Source organism: Hyperolius riggenbachi, chromosome 12, assembly GCF_040937935.1.
Source record: "Hyperolius riggenbachi isolate aHypRig1 chromosome 12, aHypRig1.pri, whole genome shotgun sequence".
Classification (NCBI taxonomy): Eukaryota; Metazoa; Chordata; class Amphibia; order Anura; family Hyperoliidae; genus Hyperolius; species Hyperolius riggenbachi.
In genome coordinates this window covers 201,038,521-201,064,038 of record NC_090657.1, presented here as the reverse complement: position 1 = coordinate 201,064,038, position 25,518 = coordinate 201,038,521, and the positions used below count along the sequence as shown (strand labels likewise).

The 25,518-nt window shown below is 47.3% G+C and overlaps 1 gene segment (V, D, J or C); it reads right to left on the bottom strand.

The window, feature by feature from the left end:
* Positions 1–1,930: 1,930 nt before the first annotated feature.
* Positions 1,931–25,518, bottom strand: LOC137541024 (Ig gamma-2C chain C region-like). The segment is given in 7 exon segments: positions 1,931–2,618; positions 6,534–6,842; positions 9,677–10,033; positions 15,695–15,811; positions 19,430–19,750; positions 23,018–23,359; positions 25,476–25,518. Coding segments are annotated over 7 exon segments (1,812 nt in total).

The window sequence follows — 25,518 nt, the reverse complement described above, 5'->3', positions numbered from 1 at the left end:
AGGTTAGTGTTAGGAGTGGGGAGGGAGCGGTTAGTGTCAGGACTGGAGTGGGAGAGGTTAGTGTTAGGAGTGGAGAGGGATAGGTTAGTGTTAGGACTGGAGAGGGATAGGTTAGTGTCAGGACTGGAGTGGGAGAGGTTAGTGTTAGGAGTGGAGAGGGATAGGTTAGTGTCAGGATTGATAAGGGAGAGGTTAGTGTTAGGACTGGAGAGGGAGAGGTTAGTGTTAGGACTGGAGAGGGAGAGGTTAGTGTCAGGACTGGAGAGGGATAAGTTAGTGTTAGGACTGGAGAGGGATAGGTTAGTGTCAGGACTGGAGTGGGAGAGGTTAGTGTTAGGAGTGGAGAGGGATAGGTTAGTGTCAGGATTGATAAGGGAGAGGTTAGTGTTAGGAGTGGGGAGGGAGAGGTTAGTGTTAGGACTGGAGTGGGAGAGGTTAGTGTTAGGAGTGGAGAGGGATAGGTTAGTGTCAGGATTGATAAGGGAGAGGTTAGTGTTAGGAGTGGGGAGGGAGAGGTTAGTGTTAGGACTGGAGAGGGAGAGGATAGTGTCAGGATTGATAAGGGAGAGGTTAGTGTTAGGAGTGGGGAGGGAGAGGTTAGTGTCAGGACTGGAGAGGGAGAGGTTAGTGTTAGGAGTGGAGAGGGATAGGTTAGTGTTAAGGTGTGGAGAGGAAATAAACATGGCAGCCTCCATATAACCCCAGTCCTTTAATTGCTTGTAAGTGGCATTGAGTTTTTTTTCTTTTCCTATCAGAAAGTCTGATTCTCAGATATTCCGTTAGGTTTTGCTTTTCAACCAGTCCAGATAGGAGGGGGAAAAAAAAGCAAAAAAAACTGTTGATTGGCACTCCTGCCTGGCAGGACGGGGTTCGATTCCCTGCAGTGTTTGTATGCTTGTTCTTCTGCCAGTATCTTCCATGTCTACCACCGATGCTCTTACCAGCAAGAATGGAAAAATAGTTGGCAGCTGAATTACATCTTACCCCTGATTTCACGGCGGCATGGAGGGGGAAATAGTAATTAACGCCACCGGGACTTTTGCAGGAGAATGGTGAGCCATTTTTCGGCTTTGCCCTGCGTCCAAATTTCCCGGCGTCTTATGGCCCATACTCACGGGCTGCAAAAGTGGCCTGTCGCCAGCACACGTGAGCGTGACAGGTCAGCGACAGCTCGTCGCCAGGTCCCTCCGCATACACACGGCGGAGGGACCTGGCAACTAATGCGACGGAAGCTGTCGCTGTTGTCCGTCCCCCCGCCGGAAGCGCCGTCTATTTGCTATTATGTTGCTGTCGCTAGTCCGCGTACTCACGCGGACTAGCGACAGTTGCGGCGGAGATGCGGCGGCGACTGTCGACAGGCGATTGACTGCTCCAATCACCTGTCGACATCAGCGGCGGGCGACAGTTCGGGGTGCGCGCCCGTGCAACGCCGCATACTCACGGGCGACCTGTCGCCACAACACGCGCGCCGCATGTTGCGGCGATAATTGTAGCCCGTGAGTATGGGCCATAAGTTACATGCATGCCTCTGCGTCTACACACTTTTATTGTTGTATGACAGAAATGCCTTCTACAGACATTTCCATTGGGAAGGGAAGATGGATAGTGTAGTTGCTTAACCACCCTGGCGTTCTGATTAAATCGCCAGGGTGGCTGCGGGAGGGTTTTTTTTAAATTAAAAAAAAACTATTTCATGCAGCCAACTGAAAGTTGGCTGCATGAAAGCCCACTAGAGGGCGCTCCGGAGGCGATCTTCCGATCGCCTCCGGCGCCCAGAATAAACAAGGAAGGCCGCAATGAGCGGCCTTCCTTGTTTTGCTTATATCGTCGCCATAGCGACGAGCGGAGTGACGTCATCGACGTCAGCCGACGTCCTGACGTCAGCCGCCTCCGATCCAGCCCTTAGCGCTGGCCGGAACTTTTTGTTCCGGCTACGCTGGGCTCAGGCGGCTGGGGGGACCCTCTTTCGCCGCTGCTCGCGGCGGATCGCCGCAGAGCGGCGGCGATCAGGCAGCACACGCGGCTGGCAAAGTGCCGGCTGCGTGTGCTGCTTTTTATTTGATGAAAATCGGCCCAGCAGGGCCTGAGCGGCGACCTCCGGCGGTGTTGGACGAGCTGAGCTCGTCCAGACCGCTCAGGTGGTTAAGTATGCCCATAGCCCAATGAAAGAAATCTTTGCTATGGGGTCCAATGACTTTGTACTTTTGTCTCTGATTGAAGCCAAAATAAAGTAAAAAAAAAAAACTATGAAAAAAACTGAAAAATATTTTTGAAATATCCTCAGGATTGGCCTGGTCAGTGTGGTAGTAGTGTCAGTGTGTAAGATCTCTCCTGACAGTTCCTAAGAGCAGCATGTTGGACTCGGCAGGTGAAAATGGTGTCCTGATCCCTGGCCTGCGGTATGTATTTCATAATGCTGCACATGGAATACAGTCCTCTGGAGCTCTGCACACACAGAGAGTTACAGACCCCGGCCTCCTGCTCAACTCCGTTCCTGAACCAGGCCACTGTTATATCCATTGGGAAGAAGTTGCTGATCAAACAGCTGAACCTGGTCTCTACTCCGATTACAGGATCCGGTGGCTCAGCAGAAATGAACTGGACCTCTGGTGGCAAACCTGTGCAAATAAGTACATCTGATCACATTATCAGCCTTGAGATGCCAAACATCAAATGGGGAACATTTTGTCATGTTGTATTTCAAATAGCATATTAATTTACAGCACATAACTCTGTATCTCTTAATCCTTCAAGAGACATTGTAGTGACATATTGTAAAATGCAGTAAATAATTTGGGATACCCCAGGGATTTACCATAAGGCACTGAAGGCATGTGCCTACAGGCGCCTGATGATGGACAGGCAGGTCAGTCCCCCCCCACCTACCCCAGTACCTACTTCCCTATGCAGAGCCCAGAGCAGAGCATAAATGAGAGGTTATGCATCCAGCTCTTGGCATTGAGTCGTGGACACTATTAGCTACTTAATACTGTGGATACCTAATGCTAATGGGCACCTGTAGCTACCTATGACAGGCAAGGGAAGTAAGGGAGAAGTGGCAGCTGGGACAGCCAGCACACTTGCGTTTCGGTTCGGTGGGGGTTTATAGGTCCATGGAGGGCGAAGTCTAAAGTGCCAGGACATCTCTGTGCCTATAGGCTCCTGTGAGGTAAATCAAAATTTTCAATCTGAATCGGATATCCGGATTACAAACCGGAAATGGTCTTTAAAACGCCATTTAACCATTTTAGAAGCTAAAACACAATTCCACCTCTCTGTCTCATTTGGGTTAGAATTTGTAGGATGTCAAAAGGCAGCTCACATACATTGGCCAGGAATCGAACCCAGGTTACCTGCTTGGAAGGCAGCTGTACTCACCATTATACCACCAAAGCCTGCCTAGCATGAAGCTGGACTAGCATGTACTATTGTGATATACCCAAGAGAAAAAGGACTTCAGAAAGATCATGTGCCCCCCTGGATGATGCTGGTGTAACACACACAGCAAAGGACAGCAATTTGAAGTCTGGAAGATTTCAGGGCAAGGGTGGGAAGGATGAAAAGCTAGGTGGCCATGCAACCATTCCTGCTAACCTAAAGCTTACTTGTGTCTTACAACACATTGGCTTAAAGTGGACCCAAACCAAACATTTTTTTTAATTAAAAATATTTAGTTGCACCACTCTGACACATACAAAGATAAATAACACTCCTTCAAGCCTATGAGCATTTCGGTGCATGCTTTTCACCCTTCTCTTTTCATAACTAGGATTATACTGGGGGCAGCCATTAGCAATTCCTCCATTGCCGGACACCACCTACTTCACCAGTTTGCCGGATTTTGTCCCGGCAATTTGAAAGGAAGGGAGGGGTTCCTCCAATAAATGTAAAATATTTTATATTTATCATCATGCAGCTGAAAAAAGGCTGCTATTTATCATTATAATTTAGAAAATAGATTTTATTTCTAAAATCTTGTATATTTAATTTGGGTCCACTTTAAGACTTTATCAAATCCAATGCTCCAATATGGGGAAGCTTCGCTGTTTGCTTTTTTTTTTTTTTTTTTTTTTAAGTGTAGTGTCACAGTTCACTCATCTCTTCAACTACAAGAAAGGCCCAGGAGTAGTCTTAGCTACTGTAATATCTATGTTACGGCAGGGCCCTTATTACACTTTCTCTTACAGGGCTATGGAAACCATTTTGCCTATGCCATAAAGTGAGGTGCAAAAATGATATCATACCTAGCAGAGGATGGTTTAGATCCATCAACCTCTAGGTTATGGGCCCAGCAAACTTCCACTGCACCACTCTGCTGCCACACAGAGAATGCTTCATTGTAGGAACAAATGGCGTTAAACTTCTTGGAGCAGACTTACTTCCTCCCGCCAAAAGACACACATACATCCCCAAAAAATCATTTAGCAGCAATTGTGTGCACAGTGTCTATGGTGCAATTGGTTAGCACATTTGGCTGTTAACCAAAAGGTTGGTGGTTCAACAGTTGTGTTCAACAGTTGTCCGAAGAGAACCCCAGATAGCCATGTAAATTCACCTCTCTCTAGTGCAGAGTGGTGCAGTGGAAGTGTGCTGGGCCCATAACCCAGAGGTTGATAGATCAACACCATCCTCTGCTAGGCATGATATCATTTTTGCATCTCGCTTTATTGCATGGTCAAAATGGTTTCCATAGCCCTGTAAGAGAAAGTATAATAAGGGCCCTGCCGTAACATAGATATTACGGTAGCTAAGACTACTCCTGGGCCTTTCTTGTAGTTGAAGAGTAGGGTATTGTACCAAGTTAGCCATCAGTAAAAGCAAGAAGTTTTAAATCAGGATGATACCATTTATTGGCTAACTAAAAATGAATAAAAATAAGCAAGCTTTCAGCCTTGCAGCCTTCGTCGGGCTTCAATCCTGTTTGCTTGCAGGCTGGTGGTACAGACAGCTATATACATGCAACATCAAAAGGGAAAACAGATATTTTTTTCAAGCATAAATACTTGTCATTAAGATGCCTTAATTCAAACAGACTATCTAAATGGGGTAAGAGGTTGTTAGCTGAGATAAGGATTCTTGTTTACTCCATGCTCACAGACCTGGGATTAGGATTGACCCAAAGGTATCGTACATTCTTAGTTCACAAGTTCAGCTATAATGGCAGAGAAAGTTTAAATATCATCAGCTTCATACCAATATAAAAAGTTTGCGCAGAAAAAGTGGGATCAGCGCATCACCAGGCCGCCTCTGAATGGCCTCAGCTCAGAGATGCGCTGAGCCCCCCCAGAGACTACAAACGCACCTTGAACCCAAACAGAGGCTCTGCATATACACCAAAGAAAAACTAACAAGTGGGAGCAGCTGACCAGAATTAAATCAAACATATTAAACTATGTTTAATATAAAAAGTTTGTCCTTATTCAAACCCTTTTCCACAGCTTTGAACCAATTTATGAATTTTGTTTCTGCTATTAATCGATCATTTGATGTTTTGAAGCTACCCTTCAGGGCAGTGACATGAAGATCATCCATGCTGTGTCCGTTGGACCGAAAGTGTGTTCCACTCATGGCTACGCTCACGTGGCCAGGAGCATTCTGCGTAGGCGCAGCAGTACTGCCAGTGGAGCTGCGGCGAGGGACATTAACTAGTTTCCGACTGCTCCACGCCAATTGGCGTGAGCATTGCAGCAGCCCCAGGACCACTCCACGCCGATTGGCATGAACGGTCGTCTATGGGGCTAGCAGCAGATCGCGCGCAGGCTGCGCACATCTCCTGCTTGGGGGGGCGGAGCTCCGCCCCACCTTCAGTCTCCGTGCGGAAATCGCTGCTTGGGAGACTGTTAGACGGCGAAACCGCCATCTAATTACTTTGTACAGCGCTGCGATCTGCAGCAACGCTGTACTGGGGACAGCTGCGTGGCACGGCTGTCCCCCTGGGACACAGGGAAGCGATCTGCTGTGATAGGCTTTAGCCTAACACAGCCAATTGCAGTGATTGGCTGGCCAGGGGAGGGAGGGAGGGATATAACACAAATAAAAAAAAATCATACATTTTATTAAAAATGTAATAAAATAAATATTTAGAAACAAACACCTGGGGGGGCGATCAGACCCCACCAACAGAGAGCTCTGTTGGTGGGAAGAAAAGGGGGAGGGGAGAATCACTTGTGTGCTGAGTTGCTCATTTTAGTAATAAATGTCCTGGTCACTGGGGGGGTTAACACCGCAGTCCTCAAGTGGTTAAACTTTAAGGGGCTGGAGGAAGCCCCAGGTAAGCAGATCAGCATTTATTATTTTTTGTTCTTGCTAATGCAATGGTATGGGTAATTTAAAAAAAAAAATTCCCATCGCTCAAGTGACAACACACCCATAGCATTACATTAGCAAGAGCTTTTCAAATCACTAAGAAAAGCTCTGCTAGTGTGAACCAGCGCTTACAGTGTTCCTTATTGCTGATGTGCTGAGACCTCTGAACTGCCCGTAGCCCTGTCATCTTCTGCAATGTACAGGAATTGTAGAATCTCAAAACTCACCCTTCAGGTTGATTTCAAAGGATAATTCTTCTGGGCTTCCCAGACTGCTGTGGCTGATCTGACAGCTATAATTTGCCCCATCGTCTTCCTGGCTCAGTATGAATTCTACCTGGCTCCATACACTGTAATAGTCATTGTCGCATGGGAAGGGCCCATACTGGGTGATGTCAGACAGCACCTCTTTGTTCCTCACCCAAGTCACTAAGATCGACTTAGGATAGAACTTCTCAATGATGCAGCTCAGAGCCAGCTTCTCTCCCAGCCGAGGGACCAGTGGCAAGCTTGTAATGTACATCTTTGTTGGTCGAGCTAGTGGAAAGACAGACATTAAACTGGATAAATGTTATAACATTACAAAGACATCATTGTGTGAAATAAAGATGATCATATGTTCCTAAACAGACAATTATTAAGCTAGAGACCACTACGAGCGATTTGTGGGAAATCACAATGCATCATTTCCGGGAAATGTGTAAATGCTGCGATTTCACCGTGATTCCTTGATCAATCACAATTTGGTGATGCAGTCACTAAGGCGATCGCTCAGGGATTGCTCCCAAAATGCTGCCTGCAGCAATTTGCAATCTCTCCGCAATCGCTATGCGTGGAACCTCCTCCATAGGGTTCCACTGTTGCAGTGCTTTGCCTATTGCTAGTGATCAGCAAGTCCTGCAAAATCGCTCACAGTTGGTCCCAGGCCTAAGTAATAGACATAATGGGCCTGACTTCCTGAGGCTAGGGTCACACTTTCAGGCCAAACTAGAATTCTTGGCCAGCAGTCAGCTGAGAACAGCATGGCAGAACAAAATGACATGCGTTGTGTGATAAAAAGCAACAGTGTCACCTTTTTTTTATTCCCCACGAGCGAAAAACGTTCAATGCTCCCAGTGTACTGCAGTTGTGCATTGGGAATCATTAAATAGACACTGCAGTGTCTTTTTTAACCTTATTTTATTATTCAGCCAGCTTTAACAGTAAATTCTAAGTGGATTTGCCGCATTCCTGTGGCAAAACGAGTTATTTATGCCTAAGAAATAGCCCAGCAAAGTTCCAGGGTCTTCCTTCCTGGTAGAGGCAGAGCTGTGCGCAGTAGCTCTACCTCCTCTCCAGTCAATCTCTGCCGTTCTCCGCCTCTCCCTGCCCCTCTCAGTGAAAGAAGACTGAGAGGGGCGGGGAGAGGCAGATAACGGCAGAGATTGACTGGATAGGAGGCAGAGTTACTGCGCACAGCTCTGCCTTCCCCCAGGCAGCAAAATCTACGACTTGAAAAGTCATAGAACTTTGCTGTCCTATTTCAGGGGCATAAATCACTCATTCTGCCGCAGGAATTCGGCAAATCGGCTTGGAATTTACTGCTGAAGCTGGCTGAATAATAAAAAAGGTTAAAAAAAGACACTTCAGTGTCTCTTTAAGTGCATTTTCGCAGGACGTTTTCGCATTGTGGAAAATGCCACCAATTTTTGTCAAGTGTGGCCTGAGGCCTATCTGAGCTAGAGGAGATCATTGACATCAAAAGTAATCTCACAAAAATGTCCTAGATATAATAAAGCAGAACACCCAGCATAGTATAATAAACAACCTGTATAAGGAAAATCCAGATACTCACTCTACCGTCAAGGTTCCTACTGGTTCCAAGCCCTCTTTTTCTTTAGGCTATGGTAACATTCACAGTGGGAGTTTGCATTCACTGTAAAAGTAGGAATGCAGCGTAACAGTCTCACTGCACGATATCCACGTGGGCCACACCACACTGGCAAAAACAGGCCTTTGGGGATTACCGCGTTAGTATGCGGTAATCCCCTTCTGGCTAACAGCCAAACAGGAAGTGATGCTCGCTTGCATTCACTTCCTGTTTTGGAAATATGAAAGTGCATGGAAGCGTATTGTAAATAAATGCTTAGGCTCATACGCGCCGCAACGCCACTTATATGACTTCCGGCCCGCTGCACATCGCTCAGGTCATCACAGAGGTCGCGCGGCAACTTAGGTATTCCCTAGCGGTAGATCGGCTGTAGATCGACTATCTGTATGAAAGCACTCATGGGGCTCGATTCACAAAAGGGTGCTAACTCAGTTAGCACACCTAAAAGCTTTGAGCATACTAACTAGGGTGCTAAGCACTTAGCACGTCTAAAGCTTTTATTGATCGCGCACAAAGTCTACCGCTGCGCGGTGCACGCCAAACGTCGCACCGGGGGCGATCAAAATTTAGCACCTGGTACGCCTAAAACTTTGCACCTGGTGCGCCCGAAACGTCATACTTTACTGTTGGCAGAACGCCCGCCCAACGGGAGGGTCTGACGGACCCGTCGTTCGTTACAGTAGTGCGTGTGTACGCACATTTAACAACAAGTTTGGCAGATAGTTGGACAGATAGTTGGTAGGTGTGTATGAACCTTAAGAGGAAGAATCTACAAACTTGCAAATAAAATAAGATAGCAGTGTCAAATATTTTTCCAATCCTTTTACTTTTCTTAACCACTTGCCGACCGCGCACTCATAACGCGCGTCGGCAAAGTGGTAGCTGCAGGACCAGCGGCGCAGATCTGCGTCGCCGGCTGCAGGCTAATTAATCAGGAAACATCCGCTCGCGCGAGCGGCTGTTTCCTGTCATTTCACGGCGGGGGGCTCCGTGAATAGCCTGCGGGCTGCCGATCGCAGCTCGCAGGCTAAATGTAAACACAAGCGAAAATAATCCGCTTTGTTTACATTTTTACAACGCTGCTACAGTAGCAGCGTTGTAGTAGATCAGCGATCCCCGGCCAATCAGCGGCCGGGGATCGCTGTCACATGACAGCGGGGAGCCTGTTAGAGGCTGCACAGGACAGATCCGTTCCTGTGCAGCCTCCGATCTCTCGGGCAGGGAGGGAGAAGAGGGAGAGGGGGAATCTTGCGGTGGAGGGGGCTTTGAGGTGCCCCCCCGCCACCCACAGCATGCAGGAGCGATCAGACCCCCCCAGCACATCATCCCCCTAGTGGGGAAAAAAGGGGGGCGATCTGGTCGCTCCGCCTGTCATTTGATCTGTGCTGGGGGCTGTAGAGCCCACCCAGCACAGATCTGAAAAAACAGCGCTGGTCCTTAAGGGGGGGTAAAGGCTAGGTCCTCAAGTGGTTAAACTGTTGGTGAAATATGAAGTACTCACCTACTACAGTGATGGCTTTCTCCAGTCTATTGGCACGTGGCATGGCTTTGTGGTTCACCACACACATCAGCGTTGCTCCATCATCCTGGATACAGGGGGTGTATGCGAGCTGTGAGGTCACGCTGAATACGCTGCCATGTTTGCTGAGAGAATGTTCAGCTTGTTTTGTTACATCTTCAGCAGTCAGGAGAGCCTCATTGGTGGACGCAGCTCCCACCTTTTCCTCGCTGGACTTGCCAATATACCAGCTTATGTCAATGGTTCTTGGCCGGAAGCCATGGATATTACACATGGCAACCATCTTCTCACCAGCAGCGTTCATCTCTGGAAGGATTATATGTGACACCAGCGGAGGTACTGGGGAGAACATTAACAAGGATTACCTTTCACTCGTATGGGTCATCTTATATCCAAAGAAAAAATAATGTTGCTTCAAATGGATATTGCATCACTCTTTCTAAAGCCTAGTACACACCTTCAGTTTTAATTGGCCAATATTTGTTCATAGTCTGTTCACCCTCACAATACATGGCCAATTGGCCAGTCATTAACCAACCAAAATTGGTTGTGTGTCCTAGGCTTAAAGCCAATGTTACCCCTCCTAAAAAAAAAAAAGTCAGATACTCACCTAAGGAGAGGGAAGGCTCTGAGTCCTAATGAGCCTTCCCTCCCTTCTCCCAGGGCCCTCAAGATCCTCCGTTCAAATCCCCCGCCGCGGGGGACTTCGGAAGTCTTTGGGAGCCGAGTCCTCCCAAAGACAGGCGGCTCCATACGGCCCACGCGCGAGTGCGTCATAGAGGGCGCTTGCGCATGCGCAGTATGGAGCGGCCCGTCTTCGGGAGCCCGAGTGCTCCCGAAGACTTCCAAAGCCTCCCTTCGGTGGCGGACGTGGCAGTATTTGACCGAACTGATCGAATACTGCTACAGGGGATCCTAAGCGGGACCAGGCACCAGGAGAGGAGAGGGAAGTCTCATTAGGTCCGAGCCTTCCCTCTCCTTAGGTGAGTATCTGACTTTTTTATTTATAAATGGGGTCCCATTAGCTTTAAGCAATGCAACATTCTGCCTTACAATGTGGCCATTAGGACGCACCGCAAGTCTCCACTCTGAATGTGGCCTAACAATCTTACTTTAAAGTGAACCAGAGATGAAGCACCCTCATGTATTTTACCATATATATCAGTAAGAACATTAGAGAAAACACCTACCCTGCTCTCTGTTTCATTCTTCACTGCTCAGCCTGCTTGTTACCAGCCCTGATTAAATCCCTGACTGAGCATTCAGTCTGGCTTTGCTCAGGAATCATTACAGCTGAGTCAGTCTTCTCTGATGTCTTTTCAAGCCCAAGCCTGCCCCCTTCTGGCTCTGCTATAATGACTCAGCTATAATGATTCCTGAGCAAAGTCAGACTGAATGCTCAGTCATGGATTTTATCAGGGCTGAGAACAAGCAGGCTGAGCAGTGCAGAATGAAACACAGAGCAGGGTAGGGTTTTTTTCTAATTTTCCCACTGATATGATATATATGGTAAAATACATGAGGGGGCTTTGTCTCTGGTTCGCTTCAAGGGCTCTTTCACAGTGCGACGTTAAAGTCGCACGTTACAAAATTTAATAACGCAGACTAACGCACAGCAATACTAAAGTCCGTGCGACATTCACAGTCCACACGTTGCGTTTGTGTGTAACCTGAGGCGTTATTAGAAAGTGCTGCATGCTGTGCGTTTAGTAATGATTCTGCTGCGTTAGTTGTGTTGCACATGCTCAGTAATGTTTTTTTTTTTTTTTTATGTAACGTATGTGCCGTTTTCGTTCCAGCACTGTGCAACGAAAACGGCGCACCAAATGCAGGGCTAAAGAATGCACTATAACGTCCAAGTTATTGTGCACAATGCGTTGCATTAGGGGCACTTTGTGCGACCTTAAAGTTGCATCAAACGCAACGTCCTGATGTGAAAGTAGCTTAACAATCTGTTTATAGAATTCAAAATCTATTGGCCTTCATGCTACATGCAAGTGGTAAAATTGGTCAATCAAAATTGGATGTGTGTACACACCCTATGTCTAATGCCCAACAGGGATGATAAAAACAAAACAAAACAAGAAACTGACCCATATACCAAGCATCTCCCAAACCAGGGCTTGTTCACACCTGGGGCTTTTTGCGTTTGTTTGTTTTTTTAAAAAAGTGCTTGTGTAATGATTCCTTATGGGACAGTTCATATGAACGCGTTTCGTACGCTTTCTGCTTAGCAAAGCGCTGCATGTACCATTTTCGGGGCGATTTTGCTACAATGGAAGGTATAGGAAAAACGCAAAACGCTCACAAATTGCTTTATCCAGCGATTGCTGTTCACGCTTTTATGAATAAATACATTGTAATTATTCATTTCTGGTTGAAAGAGTTCACTTCCTGACTGAAGTCAGGAGGTGAAAAACCAGAATCGCTCTGCAAAAGTGCTTACAAAAGCGCTTTGTACAAAATCGTAGCGCGCAGTGGAGCGCCGGGAGGGGGGAAAACATGCAAAAAATCTAAAAATCGCTGGCGTCAGCGATTTCAATTTTAGATGTAAACAAAGCCTAAAGGTGCACTGCATACACACCTTTGACATGTGTCCCCATGGGCTGGCCAGTACAGGCTTGTGTCAGCTGTGTAGCTGATGTGTACTGTTGCTATGCAGACGGGCAGAGGGATGACGGTGTGCCGCGTGTGTGATGTCACGCAGCGGGCAGGGTATCGGTGTCTTCAAAGAAGTTGGCCATCCATCGGGTGAGTTAATCCGCCGGGGAGATCACTCGCGGGTTAGGGTCGGGTGATACCGTACACACGCTTGATTATTAGCTGAGGTGGTCATTATCAGTGTGAAACGCACATAATGTATCTCAATGGAGACGCAGAGGACTGCGTTTTTCCTTTTTTGTTAAATTATGATATTGTGTTTTACTCTATTGATACAAACACACCAAAAATTAACAACCGCACAGTGCAGAAAATGCATGGTTTTCTACACTGCCTAGTGTGCACCCAGCCTCTATCCCAGCTTCCTGCAGCTGATCCAGTTAACCCACCGCTGTGTACAGTAATCTGATAGGCGTACCTCCAATAAAGGCGCCTGGAAATTTGGGCACCCAGTAATACCGATAGTAAAATATCGTTATTAAATACCAATATTATTATGGCCAAACCTAACCCTACTCTCACACAGAACCCTCCCACCTGACACCTAACCCTTAACCCCCCCCCCCACTGCACAATGTAGCTACCTAACACCTAACCTATAAACCTCCCCCCACACACACACACACACACACACACAAACTACCTACCTCAGGGGTAAACCCAGGATTTTCAAGGGGGGGGGGATTCCTGAAAGGTCTCTCTCAGTTACGTACAATACAGTATAATAATATGGTAGGACATCATGCTGGATACGCATAATGCAATTTCCTATCCCACTGGCAGGATCTGACAATTATTTCCTAAATGACCAATCTGCTCCCGATCAACAAAGGGATCGATCAGGAGCAGTTTGGATACTAATAACGAGGACAGCCAACATTGGTTATGAAGGGGGAAAAGAAGCATTCACACAGCAGGGCACAGGGCTGTGTTCATACCTGACTGTTAAGTTCCCCAGGGCTGCTCCATGCTGTGTACACACACTGCTGCTCCATGCTCTGTACACACGCTGCTGCTCCAAGCTCTGTACACACGCTGCTGCTCCATGCCCTGTACACACGCTGCTGCTCCATGCTCTGTACACACGCTGCTGCTCCATGCTCTGTACACACGCTGCTGCTCCATGCCCTGTACACACGCTGCTGCTCCATGCTCTGTACACACGCTGCTGCTCCATGCTCTGTACACACGCTGCTGCTCCATGCCCTGTACACACGCTGCTGCTCCATGCCCTGTACACACGCTGCTGCTCCATGCCCTGTACACACGCTGCTGCTCCATGCCCTGTACACACGCTGCTGCTCCATGCCCTGTACACACGCTGCTGCTCCATGCCCTGTACACACGCTGCTGCTCCATGCCCTGTACACACGCTGCTGCTCCATGCTCTGTACACACGCTGCTGCTCCATGCCCTGTACACACGCTGCTGCTCCATACCCTGTACACACGCTGCTGCTCCATGCCCTGTACACACGCTGCTGCTCCATGCCCTGTACACACGCTGCTGCTCCATGCTCTGTACACACGCTGCTGCTCCATGCCCTGTACACACGCTGCTGCTCCATGCCCTGTACACACGCTGCTGCTCCATGCCCTGTACACACGCTGCTGCTCCATGCCCTGTACACACGCTGCTGCTCCATGCCCTGTACACACGCTGCTGCTCCATGCCCTGTACACACGCTGCTGCTCCATGCCCTGTACACACGCTGCTGCTCCATGCTCTGTACACACGCTGCTGCTCCATGCTCTGTACACACGCTGCTGCTCCATGCTCTGTACACACGCTGCTGCTCCATGCTCTGTACACACGCTGCTGCTCCATGCTCTGTACACACGCTGCTGCTCCATGCTCTGTACACACGCTGCTCCTCCATGCTCTGTACACATGCTGCTGCTCCATGCTCTGTACACACTGCTGCTTCATGCTCTGTACACACGCTGCTCCTCCATGCTCTGTACACACGCTGCTGCTCCATGCTCTGTACACACGCTGCTGCTCCATGCTCTGTACACACGCTGCTGCTCCATGCTCTGTACACACGCTGCTGCTCCATGCTCTGTACACACGCTGCTGCTCCATGCTCTGTACACACGCTGCTGCTTCATGCTCTGTACACACGCTGCTCCTCCATGCTCTGTACACACGCTGCTGCTCCATGCTCTGTACACACGCTGCTGCTCCATGCTCTGTACACACGCTGCTGCTCCATGCTCTGTACACACGCTGCTGCTCCATGCTCTGTACACACGCTGCTGCTCCATGCTCTGTACACACGCTGCTGCTCCATGCTCTGTACACACTGCTGCTCCATGCTCTGTACACACGCTGCTCCTCCATGCTCTGTACACACGCTGCTGCTCCATGCTCTGTACACACGCTGCTGCTCCATGCTCTGTACACACGCTGCTGCTCCATGCTCTGTACACACGCTGCTGCTCCATGCTCTGTACACACGCTGCTGCTCCATGCTCTGTACACACGCTGCTGCTCCATGCTCTGTACACACGCTGCTGCTCCATGCTCTGTACACACGCTGCTGCTCCATGCTCTTTACACACGCTGCTGCTCCATGCTCTGTACACACGCTGCTGCTCCATGCTCTGTACACACACTGCTGCTCCTATCCTTCCAAAGTTAACTGTAGCAGGGAAAGAAAGGGGGCAGTGCTGTAAGCTGCAGGATACCTGCAGATATTCTGGTGTCTCAATTTGTGCCTGTCCCCAGACAGTGCACCAGCCCTGGTCTGATAGGGGATTCTGGGCAGCTGTAATACCCCCCTGCGTTTGCCTATGTACCTAATGCCTAACCCTTAAACTCCTCCCACGCCCACACAAACTACATACCTAATGCCTAACCCTTAACCCCCCAACCCACAAACTACCTACATAATGCCTAACCCTTAAACCCCGCACTCCCTGCACCCACAAACTACCTACCTAACGCCTAACCCTTAACCATCCCTCTCCCCCACACACACTCTAGCTACCTAATGCTCCCCCCCCCGCACCCCCACCACAACACTAGCTACCAAAGGGCCCATTTCCAATTGCCCTGCTGCACAAAAAAAACACAAATTCTTGTGTGCTGCCATAGGCACCTAAAAATCTCTGCATTTGGGTGCCTGCCCAAATTCCCGTTCCATCGCCCAATTACTAATATTTTGCATTGGGGCCTATGGCAATGCCCAATTAGTCCACTTGCCGCATGCACACAAATTTGCTGCTTCAATCTGTCAGCCCCAATTGGCTCTAGACACGTGTAACTGATTTCCATGTTAAAAGAGATGTGTGTTGCAGTAAAATTGTCCAGTGAAGTCACACAAATAATTCATACCTTTAGCAACAAACTTCTGATATAAGAGAAAGATGACAGATATCATCACCGCCAACAAAACTGTACAGACCACAACTGCCGCAATAACTGCTGGGCTTTCATGCGCTTTATCTTTAGCTGCAAAATAAAAATATAAATACATATTTATATGGGTATGAGGGCGGGTATGTGCATCACACAGAGTTTCTATTTGCATTTGTTCAAAGCAGTCCAGTGAACCCTGTAATGTACTAGAAGTCTTGACATGTATACATACCCCATCTTTGTCTCTTAGATTGTACAGTGCCACAGAATATGTTGGCACTTTATAAATCAATAATAAATACATATGCACTACAACCGTCACCCATGGTGACTAGCACTCAATCAGGACTTGATCGCTAGGGCGAAAGTTCCTACCACGAGTTCTTACAGACACATCCCTCCATGGCCGGATTTGGGGTGGGCTATGGACTGGCTGTGAATGCAAATTCCGAAAAATGTAATTTGCATACGCATTCTGTCATGTGTGAAGGCGCGTACACATATCCAACTTTTCCAACCAACTTGTTGTCCAAATCGTCGTTTGAATGACAAGTTAGACGTGTATACTTGTAGTCACGTGACTGATAACAGCTGTTTTGCCCAATCCGCTTGGTGGATCAGTTGGACCAACTGTCATTTAAATGACTATCAGGTCCGTACATGTGTACAAACCAGCAGCGGTCGCTTAACCAACTGATACGTCGGCGCATGCGTGTAGAGGTGCAGGATACCAGGATTTCTATCAGTGTGTTGTCTTTTATGACTGAACGCCCAGTTAGTTTGTCGGCCGCTTTTTTAAAAGTGTGTACGTAACACACGACCGATCCAAATGACAATCAGGAATAAAGTTGGACGTGTCTACGCACCTTTAAGGGAACCTTAAAGAAAACCTGAACTGAAAATAAAAAGTCAAAATAAACATACACACGTCATACTTACCTCCCATGTAGTCTACTCCTCAAACTCTTTCTCCTCTCCTGCGTCCCATTTGTCCACTGTCATCAATGGAATTTTCCGTCCTCCATTTTGAAAATGGCCATTACCCCATAACAGCTTCCTGGTCAGCACACAGTTAAACTGTAACATCGCCCACTTGAGCCATAGGGATACATGGACACATCAGTTCTCCTCTCAGCTGTAACTGACAGCAACTGATATATAACTGACAGCAACTGATATATTTCAGTTCTGACAAAATGTTGTCAGAACTGGAAGGAATCATTGTCAGAAGAAAATGGTGAGCTTCTGAGAGGAACTGATGGCAAGGAATTATGTAATGTTCATTTGAAGCTACCTCATGTGTTTAATTTAAATAATTTTACTCAGTACAGGTTCTCTTTAACTGAGAGGGATATGGATGTTTCCTTTTAAACATTACCAGTTGCTTGGCACTCTTGATGATCTCTTTTCCTGCAGTAGTGGCTGAATCACACACCTGAAACAAGCATGCAGCTTATCCAGTCTGACTTCAGTCAGAGCACCTGATCTGCATGCCTGTTCAGGGGCTGTGGCTAAAATTATTAGAGACACAGGATCAGCAGGGGAGTCGGGCAACTGGTATTATTTTTAAAGGAAAAATCCATATACAGGATCTTCTCAAAAAAATTGCATATTGTGATAAAGTTCATTATTTTCTGTAATGTACCGATAAACATTAGACTTTCATATATTTTAGATTCATTACACACAACTGAAATAGTTCAAGCCTTTTATTGTTTTTCTATTTGATGATTTTGGCATACAGCTCATGAAAACCCACATTTCCTATCTCAAAAAATTAGCATATTTCATCTGACCAATAAAAGAAAAAAGTCAACCTTCAAGTAATTATGTTCAGTTATGCACTCAATACTTGGTTGGGAATCCTTTTGCAGAAATGACTGCTTCAATGCGGCGTGGCATGGAGGCAATCAGCCTGTGGCACTGCTCAGGTGTTATGGAGGCCCAGGATGCTTCGATAGCGGCCTTGCTCATCCAGAGTGTTGGGTCTTGCGTCTCTCAACTTTCTCTTCACAATATCCCACAGATTCTCTATGGGGTTCAGGTCAGGAGAGTTGGCAGGCCAATTGAGCACAGTAATACCATGGTCAATAAACCATTTACCAGTGGTTTTGGCACTGTGAGCAGGTGCCAGGTCATGCTGAAAAATGAAATCTTCAACTCCATAAAGCTTTTCAGCAGATGGAAGCATGAACCCACTTTTGAACCAGAAACAGCGGTAGAAGCACCTGACCTGGGCTACAGAGGAGCAGCACTGGACTGTTGCTCAGTGGTCCAAAGTACTTTTTTTTCGGATTAAAGCCACTTTTACATGTCATTCAGAAATCAAGGTGCCAGAGTCTGGACTGAGGAAGACTGGGGAGAGGGAAATGCTAAAATGCCTGAAGTCCAGTGTCAAGTACCCACAGTCAGCGATGGTCTGGGGTGCCATGTCAGCTGCTGGTGTTGGTCCACTGTGTTTTATCAAGGGCAGGGTCAATGCAGCTAGCTATCAGGAGATTTTGGAGCACTTCATGCTTCCATCTGCTGAAAAGCTTTATGGAGATGAAGATTTCATTTTTCAGCACGACCTGGCACCTGCTCACAGTGCCAAAACCACTGGTAAATGGTTTACTGACCATGGTATTACTGTGCTCAATTGGCCTGCCAACTCTTCTGACCTGAACCCCATAGAGAATCTATGGGATATTGTGAAGAGAAAGTTGAGAGACGCAAGACCCAACACTCTGGATGAGCTTAAAGAGACTCCGTAACAAAAATTGCATCCTGTTTTTTATCATCCTACAAGTTCCAAAAGCTATTCTAATGTGTTCTGGCTTACTGCAGCACTTTGTACTATCACAGTCTCTGTAATAAATCAATGTATCTTTCCCTTGTCAGACTTGTCAGCCTGTGTCTGGAAGGCTGCCAAGTACTTCAGTGTTGTGGTTCTGCTATGCACTCCCCCCTCAGGGGGGAAAGAAACACACAAATGATCTCTTGAGATTCAAAAGGAATGCTGTATACAGCCTGCTTGTGTATGGATGTATTTTCTATGTGTGGACATACTGTACATCAACCTACTTCCTGTTTTGGTGGCCATTTTGTTTGTTTATAAACAAACTTTTTAAAACTGTTTTTAACCACTTTTAATGCGGCGGGGAGCGACGAAATTGTGACAGAGGGTAATAGGAGATGTCCCTTAACGCACTGGTATGTTTACTTTTGTGCGATTTTAACAATACAGATTCTCTTTAAGGCCGCTATCGAAGCATCCTGGGCCTCCATAACACCTGAGCAGTGCCACAGGCAGATTGCCTCCATGCCACGCCGCATTGAAGCAGTCATTTCTGCAAAAGGATTCCCGACCAAGTATTGAGTGCATAACTGAACATAATTATTTGAAGGTTGACTTTTTTGTTTTAAAAACACTTTTCTTTTTTGGTCGGATGAAATATGCGAATTTTTTGAGATAGGAAATTTGGGTTTTCATGAGCTGTATGCCAAAATCATCAATATTAAAACAATAAAAGGCTTGAACTACTTCAGTTGTGTGTAATGAATCTAAAATATATGAAAGTCTAATGTTTATCAGTACATTACAGAAAATAATGAACTTTATCACAATATGCTTATTTTTTGAGAATATCCTGTACTTCTCAGTTTAGGTTTCCTTTAAGCATCTCTGCCTCCCTCCTGTTTCATGGGTGACTTGCAGCAATTTTCACTCACCCATCAGGGTAACTATGCTGTTTTCTCTCAGTGGCCACTGGAGAGACTCATGCTGGACTTCACAGACCATTGTGGCGCCAGTATCTTCAATGGAAAACACTGCAGATATCTGGCTGCTGACTCTGAATGTGCCGCTTTTCTCTGGAAATGGAAGCCCCGTACAGATGTTCTCAGACATGGCCAGTTCTCTGTCCTGGATCTTCTTGAACCACTTGATGTCCAGATGTTCCGGATAAAAGCCGGTCAGGTCACACAGAAAGGTCTCTGACTCGCCGACCAGCAGTGATGGATTCATCGGTGAGAGAGACATGGCTGGCTGTGCTGGACAGGAGAGAAGATAAGCCGTGTTCATACTGACCAAATCATGGTCTGGTCACACTGGGTACAAATACAGACTCTTGTACAGTCATTACACAGAGATTGCCAATAAGATGATGTTTCATGGTCATTACTCACAATATAAGTTGAAATAAGCATTTAAGTGGAACTCCAACTTTCCTCTTTTTGTTTGTACATGATTTTGCTTTCTTACAACAGAAGGTATTTGCTATAATTTAGCTTTTCATACTAGGCCAAAAACACTCTGATCCAGGGGGCTGGATGTGCATATGTACACGGATCCTATGTTAAGCATAGGATTCACTTATACTTGCCACTTACAGCAGAACGGAGTGGGAGTGGAATTCACTTTTCCGGCACTATTTGATGCTTGCGGAATCTGAGCTTACCTGCACAGCAGTTCTCTGAGCTTACCTGCACAGCAGTTCTCTGAGCCTACCTGCACAGCGGCATCAGTAGTGCGGAAGACCCGAATGGCAGTGGCTATGATGGCCATTGGCCACCAATGGCAAGCTGGATGCACATTGGTGGTGAATGTGAGCATCTCACTGGATATTTCGACTGGGCACTGCGTATCTGCTCAGGATACGCTATAAGCGCACCATTGTGCATTCGGCGAACAGTGTGAACATACTGAGCAAACTTACTGGGCCCGCTCTCACTCACCTCTGCCCCCGCCCACAGACACACACACACACACACACACACACACAAAAAACAGTGTATCCTCATAAAAGCTAGAAACATGATGACACTGAAGCGAAAAAAAAAATATGATATAATGAATTGGTTGTGTACTATGAATAATTACTAGAAGATTAGCAGCAAAGAAAATATTCTCATTTTTATTTTCAGGTATATAGTGTGTTTTCTAACATTGCATCATTCTCTAATATGTGCAGATTACACAACACTCAGCATTCAAAATGATTCTTTCAGAGCAGTCTGTGAACTAATGACCTCTCCTCTGGCAGATAAAAAGAAAACTGTCCACTTACAGTAGAGATAATAAAAGTCAGAAGACAGCCCTCTCCACCACTTTGAAAGTCGTAGAGATTAATGGCTTTTTTGCATAGAGATAACAACTGGAGTTTCTTAACTCTTCCTGTACTGGAAACAATTACACTGATGTATCTGATCTTAATGTTTTGTTTCTTAGCTGTGCTACACATACAAATCATAATATCATAATTTTTTTTCACTTCAGTGTCTCTTTAAACTATGACTATAGCAGGATTAGATTGTGAGCTCCTCTGAGGGATGCCAGTGACATGACTATGCACTCAGAGAGTGGGCTGGGCAGAGAGAAAGAGCAAATAGGTAAAGCAAGAGATAGTATTAGTAATAGTATACTATACTATTTTCTCACTGACAACACATCACCCTGAAATCCAAACACTGTCCAATGCTGGTTGTGTGAGGAAGTTTCAGACTGGGAGGATTGCACTACTCCACCTGCAGAGCTGGACCAGGAGTGAGTTGTTGTGAGGCGAAGGAGAGGGGGCCGAGAGCGGGAGCCCTTTGAACTTGATGTGCAACACACCTCCATAGGCAAATGCAGGGGGGAATTACAGCTGCCCAGAATCCCCCCTCAGACCATGGCTGATGTAGTGTCTGGGGACAGGCACAAGTTGAGACATCAGAATATCTGCAGGCATCCTGCAGCTCACAGCACTGCCCCCTTTCTCTCCCTGATACAGATGACTTTGGATAGAGCAGCAGCATGTGTACAGAGCATGAAGCAGCTCTGGGGAACTTAACAAAGTTAGATATGAGCACAGCTCTGTGCCCTGCTGTGTGAATGCTTCACTTTCCCCTTCATTACCAATGTCGGCTATCCTCATTACAATCTGTATCCAAGCTGCTCCTGATCGATCCTGTTGTCGGTCGGTCCGTCAGTGGGATGGAAAATTGCATTATGTGTACCCAGCATGACTACCATATTACCATACTACGACCTACCATATTATTATACTGTATTGTGTGTGGCTGAGGGAGACCTTTCAGGAATCCCCCCCCCCCCCCCCCCCCCCCCTTGAAAATCCTGGGTTTGCCCCTGACCTCCACCGCTCTGCCTTCCCCTCCGCATGTACTGGAGTCCCGTAGAAATTACTATGGGATTACAAGAAAATGGCCTCGAATGGGGACTCTGGTGGTCATTTTCTTGTAATCCCATAGCAATTTTTATGGGACTACAGTACACGTGAGCGTAGGGAGAGGCAGAGCGCTGGTGGTGTGTGGCATATAAGGTTGAAAGGGACCCCATTCTCTGCCCCCCCTCCCCCTTTCCCTCCCAACAACTCAATCACAGCAGGAAGAGCTTGGGAGGAAGGAAATAAAAAGCTGTGTACATACAGGCTGTTTGCCGGGCCCCAGGCACACTCGGGCCCCATACACCAGTCTCCCCTGTGATGCCCTACTGCCGGCCTTATTTGCAGTGCAGCAAGCCACGTCCGTTATCCTGCCCCACAACACTATGAACATGGCCTAATAGAATGGTATATACCTCGTTTGCCTATGTGCGCTCCTTTCCAGCACATAGCGTGCATGTATGCCCCTTACAGGTGGGTCTTTATTGCCACTAAAGTGCAAGTGGACATAAAAAGTACTCCTTTTAATTGCTGTTAGTGTCCCCACTGTATACAGATGACATCAGTAAATGATGTGTGACATAGTCATCTCAGGTGAGAAGCCGGCAATAATAAAATAAAGATTCTCTAATTATTTTCAATAGCAATAAGAAACAAAAAACCCTTATGAAACAGAAAATGTTTTGGCTGTATCCAGGGCTATATTTAGCACTAGGCCCACTAGGCATAAGTCTAGGGGCGCCAGCCTGCTGAGATCCAGCTGTCAACCCGCGCTCACCATCTTGGAGCTTTGCTGGCATCACTGTCCCCGGAGCATAGATGGATAGGTGGGGCTGTATGTGACTGACTATTCAGCCCATCCATCCTGCTCTCTATGCTTCAGGGTTGGTGGTGACATTAGTGAGGTTCCAGGATGGTGAGTGTAGGCATGACAGGCATGGAAGGGGAGGGGCAGGTGACGGCTGTGCCAGCCACGGAATGGAGGCAGTCAGCACACTTGTACCCATCAGGATTTAAAGGTTTGGGGGTTACTCAGATGGTGGAGTTTAGGACCCCAGGACTTCTGTGCCCATAGGCTCCCGATATGTAATCTCAACCCAGTTGTGCTCCAACTTTCTGTAATTCTACCAAAGAATTCTTCTTACAAGTGAGGGATTACCTGCCACTTTCAGTATTAGTGCAGCTGACCTGGCCTCCCCAGACACAAACACAGTGCAGATGTATTCCCCCGCGTCCTCCAAGCTCAGGTCTGACAGGTACAAGGATGCATTTCCTGCTGGAAGTAGTGCGAGATCCACAAAACTTCCTGCTCTCTCCGCCGTGGCGTTATGTCCATCAAACTTGTATACCTGGTGGATGGAACTGCCACGCTTCACCCTCCATCTCAGCGCAATGTCTTCCAACTTGACCGATTCCAAGCTGGTGAACCCACATCCTAAAGTCACATTCCTGTAACGCAACCCTGGGTTCTGCAGCGTGTATGATGTCACTTCCAGGGAATCTGCAGAGAAATAGGTGTATTATCAACCATCAGAATGCCTGGCAATAGCATGTGTGCCTGAGATGATACAGAACTGACTGTTCTTCATAGGCTGCATAGGCAGGCTGTCAGGAAGATTAAAGGAGACCCAAAGCAGCACTGGAGCCAGTGGCTGCGATTTTCCCACCGATATACAGCCGATCGAATCGACTGTGAAATCGTTGCGCAAACGCTGACCAAACAATCAATTTCCGTCTGAAATCGATCGTTCCCGTCAATTCCCGTCGATCTGTCCGTGCGGAAGATTTCGCTCGATCGCCGGCGGTTCGTGAGTGCGTCGATAGCGGTGTTCGAATGCCTGACGACCGACGCAATACAGCGGCAATACATTACCTGATCCGGCCGGCGCGAGTCCCCACTGTCACCGCTGTCTACTTCTCCGCGCTGGGCTCCGAGTCCGGCAGGCTTCACTTCTTCCTGTCTGGACAGGAAGTTAAAACAGTAGAGCGCCCTCTACTGTTTAAACTTCCCCCGGCAGGAAGTACAGTGAAGCTGCAGGCCTGGAGTCCGGAGTGGAGACAGCGGAGATCAGGGGACTCGCGCCAGCTGGATCAGGTAATGTATGTGGGCGGGCGGAGTGGGCAGCAGCAGCTCCACAGATTGTGATCCGTTTCATGCTGAAATTGATTCACAATCTGTTTGCAGTAAAGCCAGCCATACGATCCCTCTCTGATCAGATTCGATCAGAGAGGGATCTATCTGTTGGTCGATCTGATGGCAAATCGACCAGTGTATTGGCTACCTTAACACATGCGTATACATTAACATGGAATTTTTTTTTACAGACCCTATCCTGTTCGCTGTACGTTGCTGGTGGTCACTCAATGGGGGGGCACAGTGATTCCCGGGGGGGGGGGGGGGTGGCGAGCGTGCCCCAATGTAGCACCACCCATGACTGGAGCTGATGAATATTAAGAAGGAAAGATGCAAGCTAATTAAAAAACAAAATCTGCTTTCCTGGGGCTTCCCCCAGTCCCTTGCAGCCATCCTGTGCCCTTGCCACAGCTCTGAATGCAGCCGGGGGCCCCGGGGTACCCTCTGGTGCAGATGCCGACCTCGCCAAGTGGTTGCGCTGGCGTCGTCTGTAGTGTACTGTGCAGGTGCAGTAGTTGCGCTTGCACAGAACACTCCAGATGACGTCAGCGCGACCATGAGCGGCTCTTGCGCAGGCGCAGTGAATGCCAACCTGGCGAGGTTGGCATCTGAACCAGAGGGGACCCCGGGCCACCGGCTGGATGTGGAGCTGCGGCGAGAGGGCACAGGATGGCTGCAAGGGGCTGGAGGAAGCCCCGGGTAAGTAGATTTTTTTTAATTAGCTTGGATTTTCCCTTTAAACTGCTACACTGCACTACTCTGCAGAAGGGGGAGGAGTGGAGATGCAGAAGCAACCATGCGTGCGTGTTCATGTCATATGGAGTCATCAGGGAATGCGGTCGTAATGCGGTCGCTGCATGCGCAGTGTAGTATGTCTGGGTCAGAGGTCACAGACAGTGCCGACCAGGAGCTGAAGTGGAGCAGAATGGGGGGTGATGCCGGGACACGGGAGGTGCGGTAAGATTCTGCACAGCTCCCCATACACACATAAGGCATCCTTTTTTAAATTGCGTTAAAGCTATCCTTTAACAGCACTTTAACTTGGGTCCTCTGTGTTGCTTATTTTATCCGATTTAATGCTTAGGCACAAAATCACAATAATGTTATGTTTACAATTACGTTTAAATAGCGATACCGCTAAGGTATCTTTTAAGTCTTTTTCAATTTGTGGTTCCCCAAAATGTCTGATTGATCAACTTTAACCAAAAAAAATATTCATCAGACAGAATGGAAGATCTCGGTCGATAAGCAGTAGTAGATTGATAGCCCACATAGTATTGTAATGCATAAAGTGAAACACTGCAGTTCGGTCAATTTATCTATTGAAAATTGATGTGCTGTGTGTGGTAGGAATTGATTCCTCTCTCAATCATTTTCCTGTAGAGAGGAATTGTCTGTTTTGCCGCATTGGGTGGCAATTGTGTGGACAGTACTGGAACTGGAGGATCCTTACAAAGTCTATCATAAAATGTATCAGCCATACCTGCCAGAGTGAAGAGAAGTGAGACCACAACAAGGCTGCCCAT